At 38.5% G+C, this 23,838-nt stretch overlaps 1 protein-coding gene across 7 annotated transcripts in view; it reads right to left on the bottom strand.

Annotated features, from left to right (window-relative positions):
• unc79 (unc-79 homolog, NALCN channel complex subunit) overlaps positions 1 to 23,838 on the bottom strand; it is a 46,064-nt gene that overhangs the window by 12,008 nt on the left and 10,218 nt on the right. For 4 of the 7 annotated variants that reach the window (XM_030126760.1, XM_030126758.1, XM_030126764.1 and 1 more), the window contains exons 12-32: positions 23,179 to 23,408; positions 22,800 to 22,971; positions 22,400 to 22,630; positions 21,046 to 21,236; positions 19,772 to 19,895; positions 18,010 to 18,150; positions 17,421 to 17,636; positions 16,005 to 16,232; positions 14,834 to 14,975; positions 14,663 to 14,742; positions 13,012 to 13,160; positions 12,750 to 12,907; positions 10,209 to 10,390; positions 7,611 to 7,812; positions 7,293 to 7,475; positions 6,645 to 6,713; positions 5,909 to 6,246; positions 5,631 to 5,813; positions 3,689 to 3,851; positions 2,357 to 2,506; positions 986 to 2,233 (exon numbers count right to left, since the gene is read on the bottom strand). In XM_030126760.1, coding sequence (XP_029982620.1) covers positions 986 to 2,233; positions 2,357 to 2,506; positions 3,689 to 3,851; positions 5,631 to 5,813; positions 5,909 to 6,246; positions 6,645 to 6,713; positions 7,293 to 7,475; positions 7,611 to 7,812; positions 10,209 to 10,390; positions 12,750 to 12,907; positions 13,012 to 13,160; positions 14,663 to 14,742; positions 14,834 to 14,975; positions 16,005 to 16,232; positions 17,421 to 17,636; positions 18,010 to 18,150; positions 19,772 to 19,895; positions 21,046 to 21,236; positions 22,400 to 22,630; positions 22,800 to 22,971; positions 23,179 to 23,408 — 4,780 coding nt within the window. The remainder of the gene's footprint in view (positions 1 to 985; positions 2,234 to 2,356; positions 2,507 to 3,688; positions 3,852 to 5,630; positions 5,814 to 5,908; positions 6,247 to 6,644; positions 6,714 to 7,292; positions 7,476 to 7,610; positions 7,813 to 10,208; positions 10,391 to 12,749; positions 12,908 to 13,011; positions 13,161 to 14,662; positions 14,743 to 14,833; positions 14,976 to 16,004; positions 16,233 to 17,420; positions 17,637 to 18,009; positions 18,151 to 19,771; positions 19,896 to 21,045; positions 21,237 to 22,399; positions 22,631 to 22,799; positions 22,972 to 23,178; positions 23,409 to 23,838) is intronic. The other 3 variants (XM_030126759.1, XM_030126762.1, XM_030126763.1) reach the window with 3 other exon arrangements.

Genomic DNA, 23,838 nt, shown 5'->3' with positions numbered 1-23,838 from the left:
TGTAACTACACTACCTTACACACTGGCAATACAACTTCACTAAAACAAACTGGAGAGTTGTGAGCAGATTTTCTACATTTCTTTACTTTTACTAACTATTTATTGTCAAATATGTCCCTTCTACATGTTTTAACTGTGTAATCTTGTAACTGTGTGTTGTATTTGCTGCTACCTATCTTGGCCAGTGCTCCTTTGTGAATTTTTCCTGGATAAATAAAGATTAACCTTCATCTTGTGTTAGCTTTCTGTTACCATCTCTTATGTTAACAGGTGGGTTTTGGCCCATGTCTTAAATCAGCTGTAAAATACACTAAAAACTATTTTCTGTCATCCAATTTTTTCTCATCTCTTGGTTATCTTGTTAGGCTTCCTAATCCATGAAAATATTGGTTTTAATATTTTTGGTGTGAGCCTCTGGGCCTTTTTTTTTTTTTTTTTTGTCAGTATACCCATTGATGTGCACTCTGCAAATCACCAACTCAATACTGAATGGACCTCTTTGCTTGTTTTGTTTTGTTTTTGTGCAAGTATACTGGATAACAAGGCAAAATGAGAATCCCCAAAAGCTCACATGATTGTTAGAGGAGCTGGCTGTCAGTGCGTTGGCTGACAATGCACTTATGACTTCAGTTTTGGCTCTAATTATTGCGTTATAATCTTATTTTTATAACTTATTTTATAACACAAAGGTCATAATTTCAACCAGAGCATTTCATAATTTAGTGAAAAAAAATGTTTTGTATTATTTTGTCGAAAAAGAGGTTCCTGACAAAGTCAAAAAGCCTTTATGCAATACACAAATTTTATGTGGTTCATTTATGCATTTAAAACCTAAACACAAGAGGAAGGAAATAAACAAATAAAAACACAGCCTAAAAAAGTGCGATGCCTCTAAAAGGTGTAGATTAGCCTCCTCAAATCTTAGACGAGAGCAAACAGATACGGTACAACCTAAATAATGTAATGTTTTTTTTTTACTTCTTACCAGTTTCTGCGGTCTGCTCACCACCCAACTTGTCAAATGTGTTGAAGGAGATGTCCAGGTACTCCCTCTGGATCGCACTCACGGCTATCTTCCTCTGCTTACGTTGTCGTGGTACAATCTGGATTTTAAATTCTGCCTCATCATTGTCATCCGTGGCGTCAGGCTTGGGGTCACTGTCCACTTCATCACCCATGTCATCATCCTCCTCATCATCCCCGTACTCTTCTTCATCATTGCTGTTGCTCTTGCTTTTTTCTGGTGAGGATAGAGGCTCCGCTTTGTCCTCTGGGATGCCCAAAAACACAGTCCTACCTGATGGACTTGTCCCTATCCTCAACTCCTCAGATGTGTCATCTAAAGAGGTGTCCGGGACATGCGGTGTCTTCTTCAGCAGGTCTCGCTTCTGTTTCAGGGTCATAGGACTTTCATGGGACAAATTTTCTGGTTTTTCAGGTAAATCCAAAGAGGTACTGGGTGTCACACGGTATGGTTTTCTTGCAAATAATTGTGTTTCTGAGCCTTCCCCGGCCACCTTTTTGTCACTGGAACAATCCTCCACACTCACCTGCACCACAGGGGACAACCGTAAGGTGTTACTGCTGGCAGGGGAGGCGGAGATCTTGGGGCTTCCGTTAAACTTGGATCCTATGATGGTGTTAAGGTCAAATTCCTCATCGCTCTCCACAATCCTCAAAGGAGGCAACGGTTCAAACACTAATGAGTCACTGTCAGACATGGAGAGTAGCGAGTGTTTTTCTGGAATGGAAGTGCAATCAGAGGAGAGATCGATGAGGTCTGGATCCTCTTTCCCCTGAGCTGACCCCACTAGAGAACCCTGATCCAGTTTGTCCTCAAAAGTCTCCATACAGCTGAGACGGACCTCTGGGATGACGGGCTTGGACGTGTCGGACTGGGCTCCACGAGAACCTCGCCGGTCCACAGAATCACTGCCCTCCACCCGAACTGAAGAGCTGTCAGAGGATCCTTTCCCATGATGCCTGCTGTGGGAAATGGTAGAAGACGGAGGCAAGACCACAGGGGGCGCCTGAAGGTCGCAGCGATCGATGCAGGATTTGCGTCTGTGTTCGTCTAAATTGAAAAGGATGGAGTCTGTATTGGATATGTCCAGAGACTTCTGCTTGTGCATGGCCTGTAGGCGCTTCTTCCTGGTGCTCTCCTCCCTCACACAGTGCAGGATGCTGTCCTGAAGGGCGCTCGCTTCACGGTACTCGGACAGTTCAATGTCACCTGATACACATAAGAAAAATGAGACTTTATTGCAGCGAAAGCAACAAGCCTTCTGCAATCACAACAATACGCTGCCTTGAAAAAACGAATCAATGCACTGTAATACTACACTCTGCTTCTTACTTTTCTTGGCATTCAGCTCTACTGGCTGGTACTTTACAGACTTGCTGCCACCTATCCTCTTCAGACGAGCAAAGAAGGTCTGGGACTCCTTGTTAGCTACACCGGTCGGCGTGTCATGGACATCGGACTCGTCAAAAACACTATCCTCCTCTGAGATTAGAAAGAAAAATATAGAAAGTTAACATGAGTACAGGGTATACTGGAAATAACAAACATCTAAAACCTTCAGAGAGGACAAGCCTTATTTCTGTGTATCTGTAAAAGGACATTCCGTCAATTATCACATCATCAGCACTGACAGTAAACTGGTTTTATACTGTATATGCATTTTAATTGTATTTACTGTATTTATTGTAACATTCCTCATTTTTCTTAGGTATTGATTACTAGACTGTTTGAGCCACAGTTTACTGTTTGTACTATTTTTTCTACTTTTATTATGACCTTTTTATTATTTTTCTTGGGGAGTTTATAGTTTTTGCTCTTTTAATGCTGTTTTTATTTATGTGTCCTGCTGCATGTTTTGAGAAAGGCAGAAATAATTCCATTGCGGGAAATTGCAATGACAAAAAAAGTTCCTTATATCCTCATGAGTAACCTCTGATAATAAGCATCAACATGGTAGGGCACTTCGCATCGACTTTAATCTGTATTTAATACTTTGAATAGCAGAACTTACTGGTCTTCTCACATTTACATCTGTCCTGCCCCCAAAAAAAGGTCTAAATTGGGATTAAAGTTACTGTCTTAAAAATAAGATACATAAAAGTTAAATATACAAAGAAAATACTAAAGAAGAACATAACTATATAATCAATTTTATTCTACAAAGCACTTAAGTAATAAGTGGTGCCAGGCACAACAAACCCCGCCCCTCGCACGTATTGTATCTTATTTTGGCTTTGATCCAGCTGACGTCATCATGTCTATGCATGTGCTAATGTCAGCATATCAATTACCTCTATATATGTGCCAAGCTTGAAGTAAACTGAAACAAAATTAATGTTTTTATAGACATTTGAAATTTTGCCTATTATAAGTAAATGGGGGGGGGGGTGACTTTAAAAATTCATGAAAAAATTTGAACTTTGACCTACTTTTCCCAAAATGTAATCACATCTATTCTGGGTCATTGGCAATCTATAAACTCAATTTGGTATGAATTCAATCAATAGTTTTACTGCTAGAGTGTTAACAAACAAACCGAACCAAAAACAATACCCCTTGCCTTCCGTTTAGGGGGCGGGGTAATGATTTAAAAGTTAATCATAGTTTAGTTACCATATAATTTTATCTGAATATATTACAAAAGCACGATAACATTTTTTCCACCTTTTTCCTTCTCGCTGTAGCGGCTCATGTTGGAGTTGTCGCTGTAGAGGGGTCCTGCCGTGGCGTGGGGGCGACAGCTGTGATACTGGGCATTCAGTGTGTTGATGGTGATGTGAATCAGATGGAGGACCACTTTACTCCCATCCATGTCTCTGTATGGATACTGGGGTACACAAAAACATATTATATGCTCATTTGTGTAGTGGTTATTCTCCTTGTAAATTAGAAATTGTAAAATGTGAAAACAAGCTTTTTTTTCAGGTAAGATGTAAAGAACAACTTGTTATTTACACATTTACACAACACTTGTAGGGGGAATGGAAACAAAAAATACAGTTAAATAAGAATGCCATTAAAGGTGATTATAAGCAGGCCTTTAAAAACAGTTGATCAGAGGTAATATTCAGGTGTCATTAAAAACAGCTGGAAGTAAATACTAAAAGCTGAGACTGTGATAAAATTTATTAAGTTTAGGTGCTTTTTGTAACAGATTCCAGTCATTAGCTGTAGTAAACCGGCAAAAATAACAGGCAAAAGGAGTTGGACTCAGGGGCTTTTACTCTGTTGTGAGGAAAAGATTATGAACTGTAGTTTGCAGTAGATACTGGTTGTGGTAATTAACTTAGAAATGAGGTGAGTGTCCCAGAAGATATTGAATTAAATTAATGGTTCGTTTTGTTTTTTCTTTTTTCTTTTTTCTTTTAACAAGTCAAATAGCAATTCACTGTGTCAAGTTTTAAGTGTTCCTTTGGACACTTTGTACTATTGGTCATTGGTCATTTCAATATTCATTTGGCAGCAGATGTAACTGCAAACAAGGGTGTTATTATTCACTGGAACAGTCAGTCTTTTGCAAACAGGAAAACATGTTCCCCAAGGGATACTTGCACAGCTGCTAGGAGGTACTTAAAAAAAACCCTGCCATTATAGTAATCCACACACTATATTTTTGTTAGCAATTACCACCAATGCAAAGTGATAATCATGTCATGTTGACCTTTAGTAAATGTACACTAATGAATACATCCATGGTCAACCTGAGTCAGGAAAATAAGAGGGTAAAAATAATGAGCAAATACGTTAAAATGGTTAGCTGAATATAATGAATTAGAGCTTTATATAGCCTACATACATAGCTATACATAGCTAAAAAGCGGTGAAATGAATGGTTAATTCTTGAAACAATAACAAAAAAATGGTTAAAACAATTAGTTAAATAAACTAATATTTTAAATACTTTTATACTTCAAATCTTCAACAAAGCAAACAGAATATACTTTATATGTAACTGATATTGCTAAAAATATACAGTGGTGGCCAATTTATAAGAATTATTGGAATATTTAAGTGATTTGATCTGTTTTATTTTTTTTTTATTGGCCATTAAGGTACCCATATAACAGTTTCTATGTCGACTTTTTCTCAGAAAATGCAAAAATTAAGAATAAAATACACACAGTAAATTACAAATGGATTGTTCTTTCCCTTCCTTTTCAAACATTCATTTAGTTTTTATTTAGTACACACCTCCTTGTAAGAGTAGAGTTCATTGATATTTGCCATCTTCTCTTTGAAGCTGTACTTAATGTAATGGGTTTCAGTGGGTGTAAATGATTTTCCAGTTGAAGTTGTATGGAATCAGAGGGTCATTTTTCCCGTGGTCAACAGGAGTTTAAAGGAAATTTTAAGCCACATTTTGTCTCACCTCTAATTTGTTGAATAATTGTTTTGTGGCTAAAAATGAAATGAAATTATGTTTTGGAGGCAAAAAAGGTCCAAATCAGATCAGTCAGGTGTTCTAATAACTTTGGCCACCACTTTATATGAATTACATTTAGTGGTATCAGTAACGTTACCAAAACATTAGGATACACTGATCTAGAGGATTAAATGAATCATGATCCATATAATTAAAAGTCACAGTATTAATACTATAGGGTACCTTATAGAGGATAACTAGTAGTGCTTTGAGCCACATCTGTCTGATATGTGGCCTCAGGGCCCACAGAGAACATCTGGGTGGCTGCTGGAAATAGTGCCTCAGCTGTGGACATGTGCAGTACTTCAACACCTGGACCACCAGAGGGAGCAGCTGCTTTCCTAAACCAATGTTGTAGTCCATCACCTAAAAGACAGAGCATTCAAACAAATAAATGTGCATGTTCATAGCAGTAAACATGATAATACATTTCCAAAAAGAAGAGGTAAATTGTCAGTCACTTGTGCAATGCCAGCAATGAAAGCGTTAAAGCAGGTTGAGGTTCTCATCTTCGGGGGTGCGATCATGAAGCAGCCCTCCTGTTGGTCGTATCCCAGCAGCACATACAGGTGACGCTTCACAGTGTTGAAGGCTTTGGCACTGCCGATGTCAGCCTCGGCGCTGCTCTGATCTTTGGCCATAAACTTCATGAGCACCATGATCAGCTGGTGAACCGTCTGGTGATCAATGCCGGCATCCTCAGGAAGCAGGTCTCTGATGACAGAGTCCTCCTCAGGAGACGGGGTCTGGCCTACAAGAGGGGCTGAAGCGTCAAGGTTAAAGTGCGGGAGGAAACGTGCTGAAGACAAGGCAGGAAATGGGGCAAGGACAGGGTGCAAGAGCAGGGTGGGGGGTAACAACACAGAGGTGGGGGGGTCAACTCATCCCGTCCACTTCACCATCAGGACACGTGGATTCATCATCATGCATTTTACATGTTCATGGGATACATACACAAAGGTCAAGACAAAAAAACGACCACCCAGCTGCTAGCAAGAGTGTTGCTTTTCATCCTTTCGGTGTAAAGCCAAATGTAAAAACACTGTAAACACACCACAAACACTACTTTTTCTTATTTTCTTTTAGATTTATGATGTTACATTTACTGATAATCATATTTAATGCCTTTTTCCTATTCAGTACAATGTGACTGTGAGGATTAATATCAGTTAATATCAGTTCTGGATTGTTATTTACCTGGCAGGACTTTCTCTATCATATCGCCCAGTGTTGGAGCAGAGTGCTCTTGCCTCGTAAGCCTTAGAGCTAAAAACCACATATGAAGAACACGATTTAGGAGAATGCACAGGGGAGGTAGCACAGGACACATGTCTGAGCTTCATGTTCATCCAATACATGTGTACACACACTCACACACACTTTTTTTTTCTTATAAAAAACACACTGTATGGCCTCAAAACAGTATGAAATCCAAGTGTTTTTAGTGATTCAAGGCTTTTGGAATAACAGCCGCATGAAGTTTGAAGCCAATACAAGGAGCACCTTCCAGAAACTCAGACAGCCTTCTGTGCAAAGCCAAATGATAGGATGGATGACACAGTTAGGAGTTTTCACACCAAAAAAAAAAAAAAAAAATACAAATTAAAGTTGAGTGAAAAGAGAAACATTAGGAATATGGATAGCATTCAAGTAGTATTTGCAAAAAATAACCGTAGCCAAAATTAGCACAAAATTGGAAAGGAAAGTGGTAAAAGTGGTAATCCAATGCAAATTTTAAATGATAAAATTCAGCACTAAATTAATGGACCTCAAAATTCATTTGCAAACACTGTTTGAATGAAAGTGACACGTTCAGATTCATACAGGCTGATCTGCTCTACTCACGAATTCTGTTGCTCAGTGACTCGGGGAGGGAAAAAGCCCGTTTAGACTCTGTTTGCCCTCCCCTCACACTGTCCCGGAGGGATCTCACGCTCTTCTGACGATTCCTGGCAAAACGGGCGCGTCGTATCTTCCACATTGCTGCATCACTGAGGTTGGCTACATTAGTTCGCACAGCTGTGATGGCTGTTGGAAAATAGGTTAAATCTGTTATTTGGAGCACTATTAGGCCGTGGAATAAATGCATCAGGTAACTAATGAATGTCAAAGAAACAGGTTGCGCAGGTGTAAACTCTGAATGAGAACATAACTTCTACGTACTTGTAGGGAAAGGGAACTCCTTGTTGCAGTCCAGGTGTAATTGTGCCTCCAGGGATAAAGTTTCAAAGCGGTTGACAAAAAACTCCCAGCTTAGCGCAGGGATGTCTTTTTTCATGAAGTGCAGCAGCAGGAGTTTGCTGAGGATAATGGGCCGATCCCTTACAACAGTGTCAAACTGGAAATCCAGGCACAGGCACAAGCCCTAGATAATAAACACAAACACACACCAGCTTAGCATGAACACAGGCAAACATGTGAACACACAAATATACACACACACAGCTTTGGCATTGCTCTACAAATTACATATTTAACTAAGAGAGTACTGAAAGTTGAAATATATTCTTTTATATGCCTGGTTCTTACCCATATTTGTAATAAACCATTTCAGACAAAATTCCATAATTGGTCTTAAACTGGGTTTCATAATTATAAGAGTCAAACGAATGCAGTTACTACATAATATCTGCTGTATATCTTTCTGCATTATAATAAACACTTTGCACTTTAACCCATAAAGACCCTAACTTCCATCAGTGACCAAAAGCATCTACTGATCTAAATTGTTTAATACCCGATGATCCACTAATCCTATCAATACATGTACATAATTGGTGTGAAATGCAGTTTGTCATCTTTTCATGGTGATCAAATATGATTCATTTGGACGTTCAGAGGCTCCGTAGTTACCGTGGATCTTCTACAACATTGATTCACCAATAAAACCAATGGAGTTTGATCAATGCTTGGTTTATGTTCAGTTAATAATATACTTAGCACCATTAAAAATGCACGGGTCAGAATAATATGTATATATGGAGATATATTACATTAATTGTTTTGGGGTTACCTTCATATTACAAAGGGAAGCATTGGTCATTAGAGAATGAATTGTGGACAAATTGCGATCAAATTAACATGTTTATTCAGTGCAATGAACACAGGTACTTAGAAACTGAAAGTGTCATCATTCAATCTCGGATGTGTCCACCTCTGGCTTCCAAACAAGCAGTGCAGAGATGACACATGGAACTGACAAGGCTCATGATCCTGTCCTGAGGGATCCGATCACTCAGACGACTGATTGTGCCATGATGACAGCGCAGACAGTGAGCGGCTTCACCACGGCTCACACCTGCTTGTAACATGCAAATGGCATGTTCTCTCTGTTGTATCATAAGTCGTGGCATTTTGAGCAGGCAAAAACATTTTTCTTTGCGTTTTCTTTGCTGCCTTTATATAGACTACTGACCACACCTACAGTTACCAGTCAAGCGTGACTCTGTACAAGAGATTTAACTCAATGCCTGACATTAAGGGATTAGTCCAAACACCAACGTCACGCGTGTCAAGAATGAAAAAAATTCGGCCATTAACTGTGTTACTCATCTCGTGAGCGACATATACGAAATAGGTACCCGAGCAAATCATTTTCTGAAAATTACACCACATGTTTGGACTGTGCATGTTTAATGGCATAAAGCAGGGGTGTCAAACTCATTTTAGTTCAGGGGCCACATGCCGCCAAATATGATCTGAAGTGGGCCGAACCAGTAAAATAATATAAATAATAGGATAAGAACTGATACATAATGTCAACTCCAATGTTTTCTCTATTTGTGAGTGAAAAAAGCAAAATTCCTTAATGAAAATGTTTACATGTTTATACACTGCACTTGAACATAACATGAAGAAATATGAACAACCTGAAAGTTCTTAAGAAAAATAATTGCAATTTTAACAATATTACGCCTTAGTTTTATCATTTATACATGTGCATCACAATTTACAGATCACACTGGAACTACAAATATACACAACATTGAATAACAGGCAGAATATTGTTAAAATTCCACACACTTAAGACATTTTTGTTCAGGTTATTCACATTTTTTAGTAAAAGGCTAGTCTGTAAATGTAAACATTTATGTAATTTTGCTGTTTTTACACGAAAACAAAGAAGAAAAAAATGGTTTTCATTATTTATAGGCTATAATGACAGTATTTTACTGGTCTGACCCACTTTAGATTGAATTGACCTAAAATGATTTTAACATACGTGATTGTTAATATCGTCAGTGTAATTTTTGCATTTCACAAATTCATCCCACAGGCCGGACTGGAGCCTTTGGCGGGCCAGATTTGGCACCTGTGGCATAAAGTATATATTTGACTGTAAAAGTAATTTTTTCCTCAGTTTTCTCTGCTCTCAACTTTAAACTGATCTTTTATGAACATCTTCATGATCAGTAAATTAAATACAGGAAAATACCTGATTTATAATGATAAAATACAAAATAAAAAGGATAATATTACAAACTAGAAGCACTTGGAGAGCGCAGACCTCTGCCAAGGCAGATCAGTCCCCCCCATCACCACCAAAATTTAATCATTTGTTCCTTGTGCCAGTGTCAACATTTCCTGAAATTTTCATCCAAATCCATCCAGAACTTTTGAGTTATCTTGCACACGGACAGACAAACAGACAGACAAACCAACGCCGGCAAAAGCACAAACAAAGGTTAGATATAGAGAAAATTTCAATGGGAACTGACATATTAGTAGCGCTGGGTCTTTCTGGGTTAAGCTGTATTTCACCTGTAGGGCTGGTCTTTTGATGGTGTCCAGCAGGAGTCGGGCCCGTGTGGCCACAGCTGGGTTCACATCTTCCACAGAGGCCAGGAAGCAGCAGAAAGCGTGGGCCAGGGAATATTTGAGGAGGTGGTTTTTTGTGACTGCACCGATGTCCAGGAAACGACACAACACAGCTACCTTCTCCACTGTAAGGTTTCAGGAGAACAGAGAAGGAAACTGGAGATCATCACCAATACTAACAGATTCCACAATACAGTCACTGGATGTCCTGTCCAGTCCAGATGTAATGCAAGTTCTGTTAATACATGTAAGTGTAAATTTGTGGCACATGACTTAAGTATGTTATTTGCAGGTTATTTTCTCTCAGAGGCCAATATTATTCTTTTGTCTTACCACTTTACCTGCTTTTCAAATTACAATTTTTCTTCCCCTGAAAGCAAAGTGTCCTAAAAAAAAAAAAAAGGTTTATTGCTTTATAAGTTCCTTTATGAACTCTCCTCCCTCTCATCTTAAATAAACTATTGGATTAACTGGAGACTGCATTGTCACAGATGGAAACTGTTTTTGTTTTTTTTTGCAATAAAAAGTTGACTTTGTAGACATACATTGTTGTCAGAAAACAGACACTACTAGCATATGAGGGTCTTACAGAATATGATGTATTCCTATAGATTAAACCACTTGACAGTTTATTCAAATGAGCTCATACTCACACATCTACATACATGATAACACTGGTCTACATTTTTTTTTTTAGAAATGTTCTGCCTCAGACAATAACTGTGCTAAATCTTACAGACTTTAATAAGATGAACTGGAAAACAAATGATCAAAGTGCTGGTTTGCTGATGTTTTCAATGTCTATGATATATTGTTACACATAAATATTGGTTTTTGTATATTTATACTATAGATTTAGCAATCTTCCATTAGAAAGAACCTGTAAATTGAATGTACTGTAATGTACAGACATGTTCTGAAGTAAATCTGGTAGCTCTGAGACAAACATTCCTTTGGAGTAAAACCCATTCTCTCATTAATTCTCAGAATCGCATTTCAAACCAAGACTGGATCTCAGAAACTACAGCCAATGAGCATTTTTGACTTAATTTTTCTTTATTAATGACTCAAACTTGGTAAAGTTTTACTACTTTTATTCTGGAGGTATTTTACATGTAGACCTGTGTAATACAGATCTTTAAACTTTGACTTTGGTGCATCTTTTAATGAAGATTTACTTGGAACATTGGAACAATTGGCAGTGTAGTATTATTGCTGTTATTTACTTCTTTCACTGTATCATCATTAACATCAATCTTTGTTTATTTGTTTTTTTTTTGTTTTTTTGTTTGTTTTTATTAAACTACACATTTCTGCTTATTAATATTTGCTTTGAGACATTTTTGTGCTTTTAGTCAGTTGTAGACATTTAACAGAAGACAGGAAACTAGACAAATTATAAACCAAACTGCAAATCTGTGTGTATTAAATGTGTATATGAAATACATGTAAGTGCAAACATTGGGGTTGTGTCGATGTACATTAGATTCATGTTTGGGGAAGAACACCTCAGCTGTCAGAAGATTATATTGATGGGATGGTGATTTAGAGGGGAGGTGTATGGGGTCATAACCTCTGCCACAAATTTTGTTTCCATTGATCCCATTGATCCCACTGATCGATCATCGAATATCCTTTGAGCCATTTTGACATTAGATAACAATGGAGTCAGTCATTTGTAAAAGGAGGAGTGGTGTTACTGTCATGACTCATCTTAAAATCTAAAAATAGATCCTCTAGTCTGAAATCCATAAACTCTCACACTCCATGGGTGTTTGATATCACTGAGTGTTGGCCACTAGGTGTCAGTGTGGGAGTAAACACACATACCAGTAGAGTGAAAGGTCAAAGATTTTGAAATAAATACCCAAAAAGACGATACAATTAGATATTATACCATACATTGTAATTGTAACCGTTGTTTTGTTCATAGTTTTAAAATGGCTGTTGTAGTGCATCATTTTACAATGTAGGGGGGAAAATGACCACATTTATTCGACCTTTTTTATGGTTGTTATATCAAAATTAGGTTTAAAATTTACATTGTGCTTTTAAATCAATACATGTGTTTGGGGATGTTGTATGTATAACCGCTGCTGCAATTCCCACTATCCATGAACTGAGTCAGAGGGCCCGTCCTCTGCCTCTGTCTCCAAGGTCACTCTCTTCCTCTCTGCCAATCACTAGGCAAGAGGAACCTTATTAATCCCACAATTCCTGTTTGCTGCCTATTGGAGCCACATGGTAACCATGGCAACGCAAGGGGGAGATGTGGGTTGACAGTGGCTCAGGAAACATCTATAAATGCAATGAGGCTCTTCCAATCAGGCTTCATTCATATATTCACAACTACTTTCCCTATAAAATACCTAATGGAACAAATAATCAACACTCCATTGTATTCAATCTGAGCACAAAATGTGAGCCGTTCCAGAAGTCAGACATGTGATAAATGCAATTTAACACATCTCAGCTGTCTCTCACCTGCTTCGAATCGTATTTTCCAGTCTTTGCTGTTGAAGTTGGTGTTGATGAGGTTCCAGAAGATGTCGGCCCCGTGGGACAGAGAGAGGGCGTGGAGGAGCTGAGGAACAGCCAGGGAGGCCAGCTGACAAAACTCTGACTTCAACATGGACCACAGACTGGAAACACAGGAACAAACAGCCTCTCAGCAGTAGACTAAATGATAATTCCCTTCATGGAATTAACTTTCTGCGTTTCTTAGAGAGAGGTTAATAGCACGAACCTCGGGATGAGCATCTTCTCCTGGACATAAGCCAGAAACTGAGGATGATCCTTACGAGCGAGGTACAAACACTCTCCGTGGAGACACAGGATCTTCAGACAGTTCAGCATGTTAAACAAGATGTCAGGCTCCTCAAACTTGGACATTTCCTAAATACATAAGAGAATACATGTAAGTCATAGCCCACCATATGTACATTCAAATAAATCAAAGTGTCATTGTTTGGTCCGTTAACATTAAAACACAAAAAATCTGTTGACCAAGTAGTTAAATGGTCTGGTCGTCTGCTGTGTCTGAGTCTAGTATCCCTGGACGTCAGACAGGTGCAGAGGATAGAAACCTCCATGTTAAATGACGACTCCCACCCTTTGCATTGTCGCTATAAGCTTCTTCCCTCCAGATGAAGGTTTGTAGTCTAGAGATTTAAGACACAACGGTATAAAAACAGCTTTGGTCCTGCTGCTGTCGCCTGGCTCAACAAGCTGTAGCAATATATTACACATCATTTATTTATTAATTTATTTACTTATTTATTCATTTGTCTTGAATTTATAAAGCCTGGGGAAGGTATTGATTAGTGACGTGAGGTATTTCGGACTGTTTAAATCCTGTTTTTTTTTCCCACAAAATTTTTTTCCTGTATTTTTTTCTCACTAAATGTTTTTCATGGGTGTTTTTTTTTCCCACATTTTTCCTGTTTTTCGTCCCCAATAAAATGTTTTCCTGTTTTTTTTTTTCCCACAGATTTTTTTTTACTGTTTTTTTTCCCCTCACAAATTTTTTTCCTGGGTTTTTCTTTTCCCACAAAATTTTTTCCTGGGTTTTTCTTTTCCCACTATATTTTTTTCCTGGGTTTTTTGTTTTCCTACTTAATTTTTTTCTTGTTTTTTTTCCACAAAACTTTTTTCCTGTTTTTTTCCCACAATTTTTTTTCCCCCACTAAATTGTTTTCCTAGTCCCCCCCCACACACTCACACACACACACACACACACACACATACACACACTAAGTCTTTTTTATGGTTTTTATTTTTCCCATTGCCAATTTGCATATACATTTCCTTGCACTAGCACCGGTCTCCTTGTTTGGATTTGTGTGCTGTGTATGCGCTTTTAGTTAAAGCACTAATTTTCCTCTTTACTAGTAGTGCAGTGATCACGGTGTGGGGTGGGGGGCTGCTGGACCCCTAAACATTGGAGTGCAGTAAAGGGGGGGTAAACATGACAAATTCATGGGGCCCAGCATTCCCAGGGGACCCCGTGGATACTGGTTAGCTGTTGTGAAAATTTTGTGTACGCTCCAGAAGAGAGGCGTAGAAGCCGGGAGTCGGACATCCAAAATTAAGTTTTACTTTCAGTTTCACGCCAGTTAAGGCACTTATGCAACACCACCACCCCCCATCCCCCCACCTAAGCACACACACAACAAATTTACAGATACTTTTATTTTATGAAGGGCCCACAACCTTAACCTTTCATGGGGCCCACAATTGCTAGTGACACCCCAGGCTATAGTCAACTATTGGTCTTGGTTTCATGTTACATGTTATGATGCTTTCAAAAATGTCAAAAGAAATGTCAAAATCTATGAGTACAAATAAAGTAACCTGAACTTAGAAACGCTCCTAAATAGCCCTTATTTCAGTTATACCTGCAGAATTGTGTATATAAGCTTCAAAGATACGGGGAGCTGCTGGTAAGAGAACTTCTTATCAGAGTTATTCTTCATTGCTGGAAAGAAGAAGAAGAAGAGTTCAGCATTAGAGAAAACATGAGACATTTCACTGCACACATGTGTTCCAGTAAATGTAAACAAACATACGTGCGTTATCAGGTGACTGGTTACTGGGGTTGTCAGTGACTGTGCCACTTGGATTGTCTCCTTCCTCACTTTCATTCTCTGTCGCAAAAGATAGGTCTGTTTGAGGCATGAGCAAAGTCTCCTCCAAACTGTCTGTGGGTTCCTGTAGAACAAATCAAACACTGTCAAAATAATCTATTTATGTTTCACATCATCAGTAAATGACCTTTATTTGCCAGTTTCAAAGCTGACAGGTACAGCAGCCAGCTTGGTAACAGCAAAACAGAAATTAAAAAAAAAAAAAAAATCATGAGCCCGCTTTTTCAATTATATCATACATAACCAAGGTTGGAAAGGTAGGAAAGGAAGGGAAATTACACATGAAAATAATGTGAAGTAACTATGTTTTGAACAAATGTTTCAAAAAAAAAATAAAAAAATTGTGTTCTACAGTTTGCAATAAGACTCCCTTTTATTGGGTATAAATAACAGTAATTTATTAGTATGTACACTGTTCCCCATAAATTTGGAATAAAGTTTGTTTGTGGTTTTTTTTAACCTTTTTTCAATAAATAAATGTGATAATTAAAAATGGCTGTAACTTATTGGTAAATAGAAATGTCTTGACTCAGAAAAGGGTCATACAAGTGGTAAAATCTGAACAAAATGGACCAATAAAAAGTGCATCTTGAACTTGATTTTATTCATAGTTGTCCAAAATTCATGAAAGAAAATTATTAGAACTTCTTTGTAATTATTTATTTGTCACTTATGAAGTGTTTACAACCTATAAACTAGGCCTATTCAACTATATTTTCATATAGGCCAGAGTGTTGGAAAGCCTGTAATATTACTCTGATACTGATACATACATTCTCATACAATTGACATAAAGCGTCACCGCATTTTACTCAACAAATTAAATCAGTCACAGTGACTGCTGGCTTAGTAAGAAAAGTATAAACCATTTAAGGTATGTATACGAAGTATTTAAAAATCATTTTTATGAGTAGTCTCATTGTGAAGTGGTACCCATTTAACTACTACTACAACACTTAAAATAACAAAGTTCAAAAGTGGTGTTTTCAGTATGACAGAACTGATGCCACACATTGTAAAGGGTTACTGTGTCTGTGTAATGTATGAGGTTAATTTATATTTGGTGCATAAAAATGCATGCTGCGTATCTCACCACAAGGCGTATCTCCTCCCGGGGGGTCAGCCTCTCCAGGAGCTCACAGCCCAGCTGGTAGCACAGGATGCTGGATTGGCACAGGCTGCACTCCAGGGCCTTCTCATCCTTCTGGCAGGTGTGGGAGCCCCCCCACGGGGCCTGGAAGACGTTGTTGATGATACCCACGATATCCTTCCCCAGGCTGCTGTCTAGACCCAGCATCACACCGTCATCCTGGAGCTCCATCTGGGACAGCAAGGGAGACGACCGTAAAGAAAGGGGAACAAAAAGTGGAACACGATACACAAATCTCAAAATCCCACCTGTGTGCATTGTTGTTGTCATTAGATGATGTAAGTCATTTTTCTGTATAATGCGTGTTGTGTACATACAAAAAAAGAGATAAAAGGCTGTGTCTGTCACATTTGACTTCCACGGTGGAACATAGGTATGTAGGAATAGTGTGTTTAACTGCCATAAAAGGCATTGATGTTCATTTATGTAATTTTATGTTTTTTTAAATGTTTTATGTATATAATTTATTTTTTGTGACTTTGTTTAATGGGTGGGACACTTTTAGTTGTCACAGCATTTTGACCCCATGAAGACCATAATGAGACGTTTTTGCTACGCTCATCAGATAATATAAATTACTTCTGTCAGATAGTATAAATGACTTCAGTAAGACAACACGCAAGTTGTCTTTCTACACTTAAAAAGGATTTTGCATTGTTCATTTCAATGAAGGATTTTGTGTTTGCCGTTTTCACCCCATCTTGGTTTTGTGCTGCCAGCGAGGTATGTTTATTTATGTTATATTGTGTTGCATATATTGGTTTAAGTCAATGTGTATGTGTGTTTTATTGTGTACTTATATGTGTGTTGCTTAGTTCGATGGTGGATTTACCAGTGTTAAGCTCCGATGAATAAATCTATCAGTAATGAAGAACTTTGGCGTGGTGTATTTCCTGGTGGGAGTGACAGTGTGTATGCTACAGGCGGCTCTTAATAAAACATGAGCTCTCCTGAAAACACCAGGGGGTGGGAGCAGAATACTGTCAATAAGCTATTTTTGTCATGCCTTTCTATTTATCTGTGTCCTCATCTTCATGGATCATGTGTAAAATCAAGCTATTATCAAAGTGTAATTCATGCATGACTTTAATTAGATAATGATAAAAGAAAAAGGCTAAATTAAGTTCTTTGTTGATGTATCTGTTTTTTCTGACCACATTTTCCTTTCAAAATCCACAAACAAAGAAAAGAAAAACATTTTCCATGTATTAGACAGTAGCTAAAACATTTAAGGACACTTGAATTTTTCCTTCTCCAAATTTGTAAAACAGGAAATTCATATACTGACTAAAAGGAGTAATCATAAAACTAAAAATGTGAATCTGTTTTTTCACACATCACCTATGAAAATATGATCACCTGTTTTAGGATGAGGTCAAACATGAGGATGAAACAGCCGAGGTTCATGTCGTCATCGTCACAGTCCAGATCGAGAGCGCAGTGGCCGGTGGCGTGACCCAGGTTTTTAAAGGGACTGCAGCGCAAAGGGCTACGGAACGGGCTCCGGAAGGGGCTGGGGAACGGGCTGAGGGTGTTATGCTGCCCACGTCGCCCTGGATCAGACACCACACTCACCTACACGCAAAGAGCACATTAATACACAAAGTAAAACATATGTGTTTTGTTTAGAAGTTCAGTCATCTATACTGTACATCTTGGCGGTCTTTTAATCTCCAGTAATAATGACATATGAGTGCAGAGTGGCTCGGCTATTAATTTCAATAATAAATCTACATCACAGTCAAGTTCAATTAAGCCCTTTAAGCAGGCTATATTTAGACACTGCCAGTTACCATAGCAACGTACAGTACATCCCACTGAACTGTCAAAAATAGAAGCAGAATTATGTGCATGCTAGTTCTGAACAGATGCCTAAACACAACCGGTGTTTGCAAAATGAAATCAGCTTCCACAGGTGTGATATCGAAGGGAGGGGCTTCGCACTCACCCTGCGAGCCCCCGTGTTGCCGGTCAAATCCGAGGCTCGTGCCTTCCTCTGATTGGCCAGCTCCTTCAAAGAGTTCACGCCATCTGAGAACATCCCGATGAGCAGCTGAAGGGGGACCACGATGTCGAGCTCTGACAGCACCTATGGATCCAAACAGGACAGGATTTAGTTACATGTCAATTGTTATTTTTACAATTCAACTTCTTCTTTATTTTCTTTTTTATTTCTTCATTTTAATTTTTTTTTTCTGTTCTGTCCTTTTCTTCCACTACTATCATGTTTCATTCTTTTTAGTAATCTAATTCTTTTTGTTGTGACATAATTAGCACCACATGCAAAAAAAATAATAATCTCTTTTATCTCTTTACACTGTTGCCCATAAAGTTGGAAAAATCACCAATAAGAGTATAACACCAAAAATGGTTGCAGGGTGTTATATTTTATTAACTGACTGGCTTATAAACAAAACATTTCTTTTTATATTGAGCTGATAATGTTTGAAAATCCAGGGAATTCCATGTTTGGTGACTTCTGTTAATACACTGTTGCATGTAAAATTGGAGTAATTTTGTGTTCAGTCACATTCCTCTTTTTATTCATATCTTTACACATCAGTAATCAGCTTTGACCAGGTGAAATGATGACATTATACACTGAGTTCAAGTTACACTTTATCTATCAAGCATAAATCACATTATCACTATCATTTCATGAGAAAAGGTGAAAATATTTTATTAAACTATAGGGGCAAATCAGAACGTATTGACAAAGTTGTTCCTATAGGTAATAAAACATTACTGATTATTTGCAACACCCTTTTTTTCTCTTTTTTGTTTCCTCATTTATGTCCATCATGGTCACCAGATTCCTTAATACACATCTACATTTATTATTATCAACCCAATGTTGTACCGTCTACTAACATTTCATTCTTCAAGTTACAAACATTTCAACAGTATATTCCCCAAAAAGTTATATCTGATGTTTTTAACCCCAGAGATGTTTTCCCCAGTTTTTAGGAAATTTAATGCTACAAATCTGCCAGCCTCCCAGTGCAACAGACTTGATTGATTTTCTTTGTTTCTCTCAAAGCATAAAAATACGCCTTGTCCAGAAAACCCAGTTTCCCTGTCCCAGTTAGTCACAGTGACCTTTTACTTTTTACTGTTTTTTTTTTTTTTTTTTTTTTTAAAGTAGGAACATTGTTTTCTCAGAGAAAAATAAAAAGGAATGTATTTGCACACATCCGTGTACTGATATACATTTGATTTCAAACACCATTGTATGTATATCCATGAATGCATATGTTGATCTGACATACACACTAATAAAAACTAACTAACTAGCTGTATGAGCTACAGATACAGGAAAACACCCCCACTTCTCAGTCTGACTTGGGTGACCCATTTACTTGAGGTAAATTAATGCAATCTCTTGATCACAGTTATGACAGAAAACTTGAAATTGATCCATGTATACACAGCAGCAAGCTGTGAGTGCATATGGGATGAAAGGCGAAATCCCTTATATCTCCCTCGGTCTCATTCTGTGACCCAGATCCATATTCAGCAGGGCCCCTGTCCAGACTCTCACACCCTATGACAACCTGTTCAATTCACACGCACTGTGGACAGAACCACAGGATGAGAACTGGACACTAGACCACATGTTAGTGCAGGCATGTGTGTGTGTGTGTGTGTGTGTATGTGTGTGTGTGTGCGTGTGCATGCGTGCGTGTGTGTGTGTGTGTGTGCGTGCTTACATGAAGCCACAGCAGAGCCTGCTCTTGTACCGACGCTGGGTAGCCGGAGAATCTGCAACTAATGAAGCCAAACATCTCTTCCATGGAGAAGGGCAGGGGGCACAGCTCAATATCAAACATTTTGCTGAAGGGAGGAAGCAGAAACAAATATCATCGTGGATATGCACGCATGCAGAAAGACAAAGAGTACAGCTTCATATTCAGATGCTGTTACACAACCAGTTTATTTCTGTTTCTTTCTGTTTTTTTATGCTTCATGACAAGGTCCCTAGATGTACAGGGTGGGGAAGCAAAATTTACAATATTTTGAGGCAGGGATTGAAAGACAGTGTATGACCAATTAGTTTATGGAAAGTCATGAGAATTTAAATCTTCAAATCATATTTTACTGCATTTCTAACGATCTTGTTGTCTACCTCAAGTCCAATTGCCATTTTTTTCATGGATTTGGTTGGATCCTTTAGGATTTTGGATTTGAGAGCTTTAATAAAAGTTTTGGTATGTTTTATGTTGCTTCCTCCACTTCCAGACTTTCTCGTAATAGTTTTGCTCATAGTCAGTCTCTTCTTTCCATTATAAACAGTCTTTATGGACACTCCAACTATTTTTGAAATCTCCTTTGGTGTGACGAGTGCATTCAGCAAATCACACACTCTTTGACGTTTGCTTTCCTGATTACTCATATGGGCAAAAGTTTCTGAAAAGGTATGGATAATAGTGTTAGGTATGATTATGACATCAATATATGTTTGGTTTCAAAACAACTGACGTAGTGCCTGCTGAGAAAAAACAACTAAATGTTCATTGTAAATTTTGCTTCCCCACCCTGTAATTTTCTTCATTTAGCCTTTACTATATTTTACTTCAGATGATCGTTTCATTTATGCATCTTTTCCATGATAGAGACATTAGAAACATGTTCATGGTAACACAAAAGAAAAAAAGGGCCTTTAACTTTACAGTAACCAATGTATGTATGTAGCGTTCTTCTGACAATATGCTTACTGCAGAATGCGTCTAACACTTCAGTCAAGCAGAGCACCTCTGGTTTAAAATAATCCTTCAGTCTTCTGTAGAATCTGCAGAATTCATTTATCTTTGATGCTTAGAAAACTTAAAATAGTCTGCTCTGAAGTGTCTTGTAGCACCACTATAAATATCTTAAGCAAATGTTTAATGGTTATTCTTCTAAAAATACTCCCCTGCTTTTATGAAATATCTTTATTAAGGCTGTGAAAGCTACAGCGTGCCACTTTTTTGGGCGGCGGATGTACCTGAGCACTTCCCGAAACTCTTTGAGCTGGTGGTCTGGCACCTCGGTGCGAATGGCCTCAAGCCACTCAGGCATAAAACACTCCCACAGTGGCTGACTGATGACATTGTAAGGTATGAGACACAGAATGCGGTTCAAACCCTCTTTGAGCTGGGTAACAGTGCTGCAGGACTTGTCCCAATAGCCTCCAACCTGGAGAAAAGTAGACAGAGAGTTCAGATGGTGATCTAAAGAATCCGATTTTTGATAACCTCAGCAGGGTTAATACAAGAATAAGATTAAATTAAACTAGACCAAAATGAGCAATGCAACACTGACTGAAACAAAATAAAACTGCAGGAAAAGTCAGTTTTGTATTTGTCTTCCCCTTTGATTTGAATTGTGGATGCTGAACCACTTTATCAGAATTGGGAACAATAAATGATGCCATATTTGACCTACTATTTAGTATTTTTTCATCCTATCTTTTTCAGCTTCTACTTTTTCAGCCAGAGAATAAAAACTAAGCTAAAAGTAGTAAATACCTCAAAATATAAAACATAAATCATAAATCATATAAATAGCTAACAAAATTGAGATTGAAAACAAACCTGAAAGACTAAATAAAAACAAAACTCATAAACATTTCAGGACAAAAACGTGAAAGAAATGATAATTTGGTCATGTGATGATGTTGGAGTTGTGATGTTCACCCTGCACTCAGCATCTTTTCCAGTTGCTGAATCATGCACTATATGCTTATTTGACATTCTTTAATCTTACCCAAGGTTATAATAGTTTTGGATTTTTCATTATAGTTTAGTTTTATTTAGTTTTGACTTTTTTTTCTCGAATTCAGTTAGTTTTAATTAGTTTTTAGAGCAGGTTTGAGAGTTTTTGTTAGTTTTCATTGTTTTCGAAATGCTTAGTTTTAGTATTAATTTCAGTTTTGTCGTATCTTTTCTCTTCTTCTCCATCGTATTCAAATAAATCCAATACAGGACTCTGCTGCTGTCTCCCAACTTTAGTCTCCATATTTCCAGGTAGAGTGGGGACCAGGAGACGACTGGAAACCACAAGTGACCACAAGTGACGGACCGTCAAGTGTCGTATGGTGACAACAGAGAAAATTGCTCGAGGGAAATAAATTGATTTCGTATCAATCCGACATTGACAAAGACGAAAACAAAGGGAATTTTATCCATAATTTTCAACCATTTTAGTTAGTTTTGTAAACACACAATACAGTTTCAGTTAGTTATCGTTTTTTTCTTTCAATTATAGTTTTTATTTATTTCAATTAACGAAAAGGTTTTTACAATTCTAGTTTTCGTCATTTCGTTAGTTTTCGTTAACGATAATAACCTTGATCTTACCCTGGCAAATTCAACAGGTTTGGGCAGCAGACACATGACCATGACGTCAAAGCGCACTTCACACACTGTCTTTAGCCACTTGGTGACAAACTGCGGCTTTAACTTTTCCACCAGGCTGCCAACCTCATCATCCATCATATAAGCGGTGGAGTGAAACCACTGGAACACCATGCTGACGAGACGAGCCAGGCTCTCCGTGGGCGTGTTCTCATTGGGGGTGCACAAGCTCACCTGCAAAGCATGGAGGAGTAGTGAGCGAAGGTCATGGAGGCAAACTAATCAGTCAGGTAACCATGAATTGAAAGGAGTGGAGAGATAAGAAAGTATGTCCTGTACACATCTTTATCTCACGCCTCTCATTATTGACAGACACTAGTAACAGCAGCCTGTGATTACACACCAGGAACCAGATGCCGAACTGACTGAGGAGCCGCTGGTCGTGCTGGTCGTCCTCCTTGTTGTCAAACTCGATATTGTCCAGAGAGTGGTGGGAGGAAGACAGACCCATTTGACGCCGCCTGTTCAGCTCAAACTCACGCTGCTCTGCATGGATTTCTGCCTCCTTGAGTAGGCTGTGTAGAAATAGAGAGGATGAGTGGGACCGTGGAGGCAGCAAGAAAAACATATGGATGAAGAAAGAGCAGAGACAGAGAATGTCCTGACACTGCATTTCAATCCAATCCCATGCAGTATTATTATAGTTTAATGTGAAAATGCATTATACATTATGACAGGCTCTAACAGTGGCTGTGATGTGCCAGTGTAAACACTGTGTGCACCTTATAACAGCCTCCACAGTGCACACCAACTCTTCTGCTCCGCACTCCCTCGTGTTGATGGGAGGGGGTGAGGTCTGGTACAGATGGGTCTCCGCCGCAGCCCCCACCTCGCTGCTGTGGTGGTTGACATGGCAACGCTTGCAGTAGCGGACAGGCCGGTTGCCATGACGCCCACAGCAGCCGGCCGAGAAGCAGGTGACCACGGCCCTCCGAACATGAGAGCTACAGTTCTACACGGGCAAGGAAGAGTGGAAGGAGGAGGAGGAGGAGGAGGAGGAGGAGGAGAGATTATTTTATTATTCTATTTTTGGCATTAGCAAAAAGCTATAAGCATGCAACAATCATATCATGTCAAATAGTCATCATCTAGTCAACATCTAATGGCCATCTAAAAATAAAATAATACAATAAATGTTTAAAAATAGCTATGATAAAATCCAATGTATTGCAAAAAATAGGCCTATGTCCCTGTGATGTTGGCCAGTATACATCTGCAGAGTTATAAAATATCAATTACGTGTCCTCACAGTGTCTCAGGTTTCTAAAAATAAAAAGGATGGCACTAGAGGACCATCCTAATCTGATCAGTCACTAATCTTGTGCCATTAGAGAAATGCAGTGCTCCCTATCAAATTAACATGTATCTGTCCTCTGGTGGAG

This window comes from Sphaeramia orbicularis, chromosome 22, assembly GCF_902148855.1.
Source record: "Sphaeramia orbicularis chromosome 22, fSphaOr1.1, whole genome shotgun sequence".
In the NCBI taxonomy this organism is placed as follows: domain Eukaryota; kingdom Metazoa; phylum Chordata; class Actinopteri; order Kurtiformes; family Apogonidae; genus Sphaeramia; species Sphaeramia orbicularis.
This window is presented reverse-complemented; position numbering and strand designations above follow the sequence as displayed.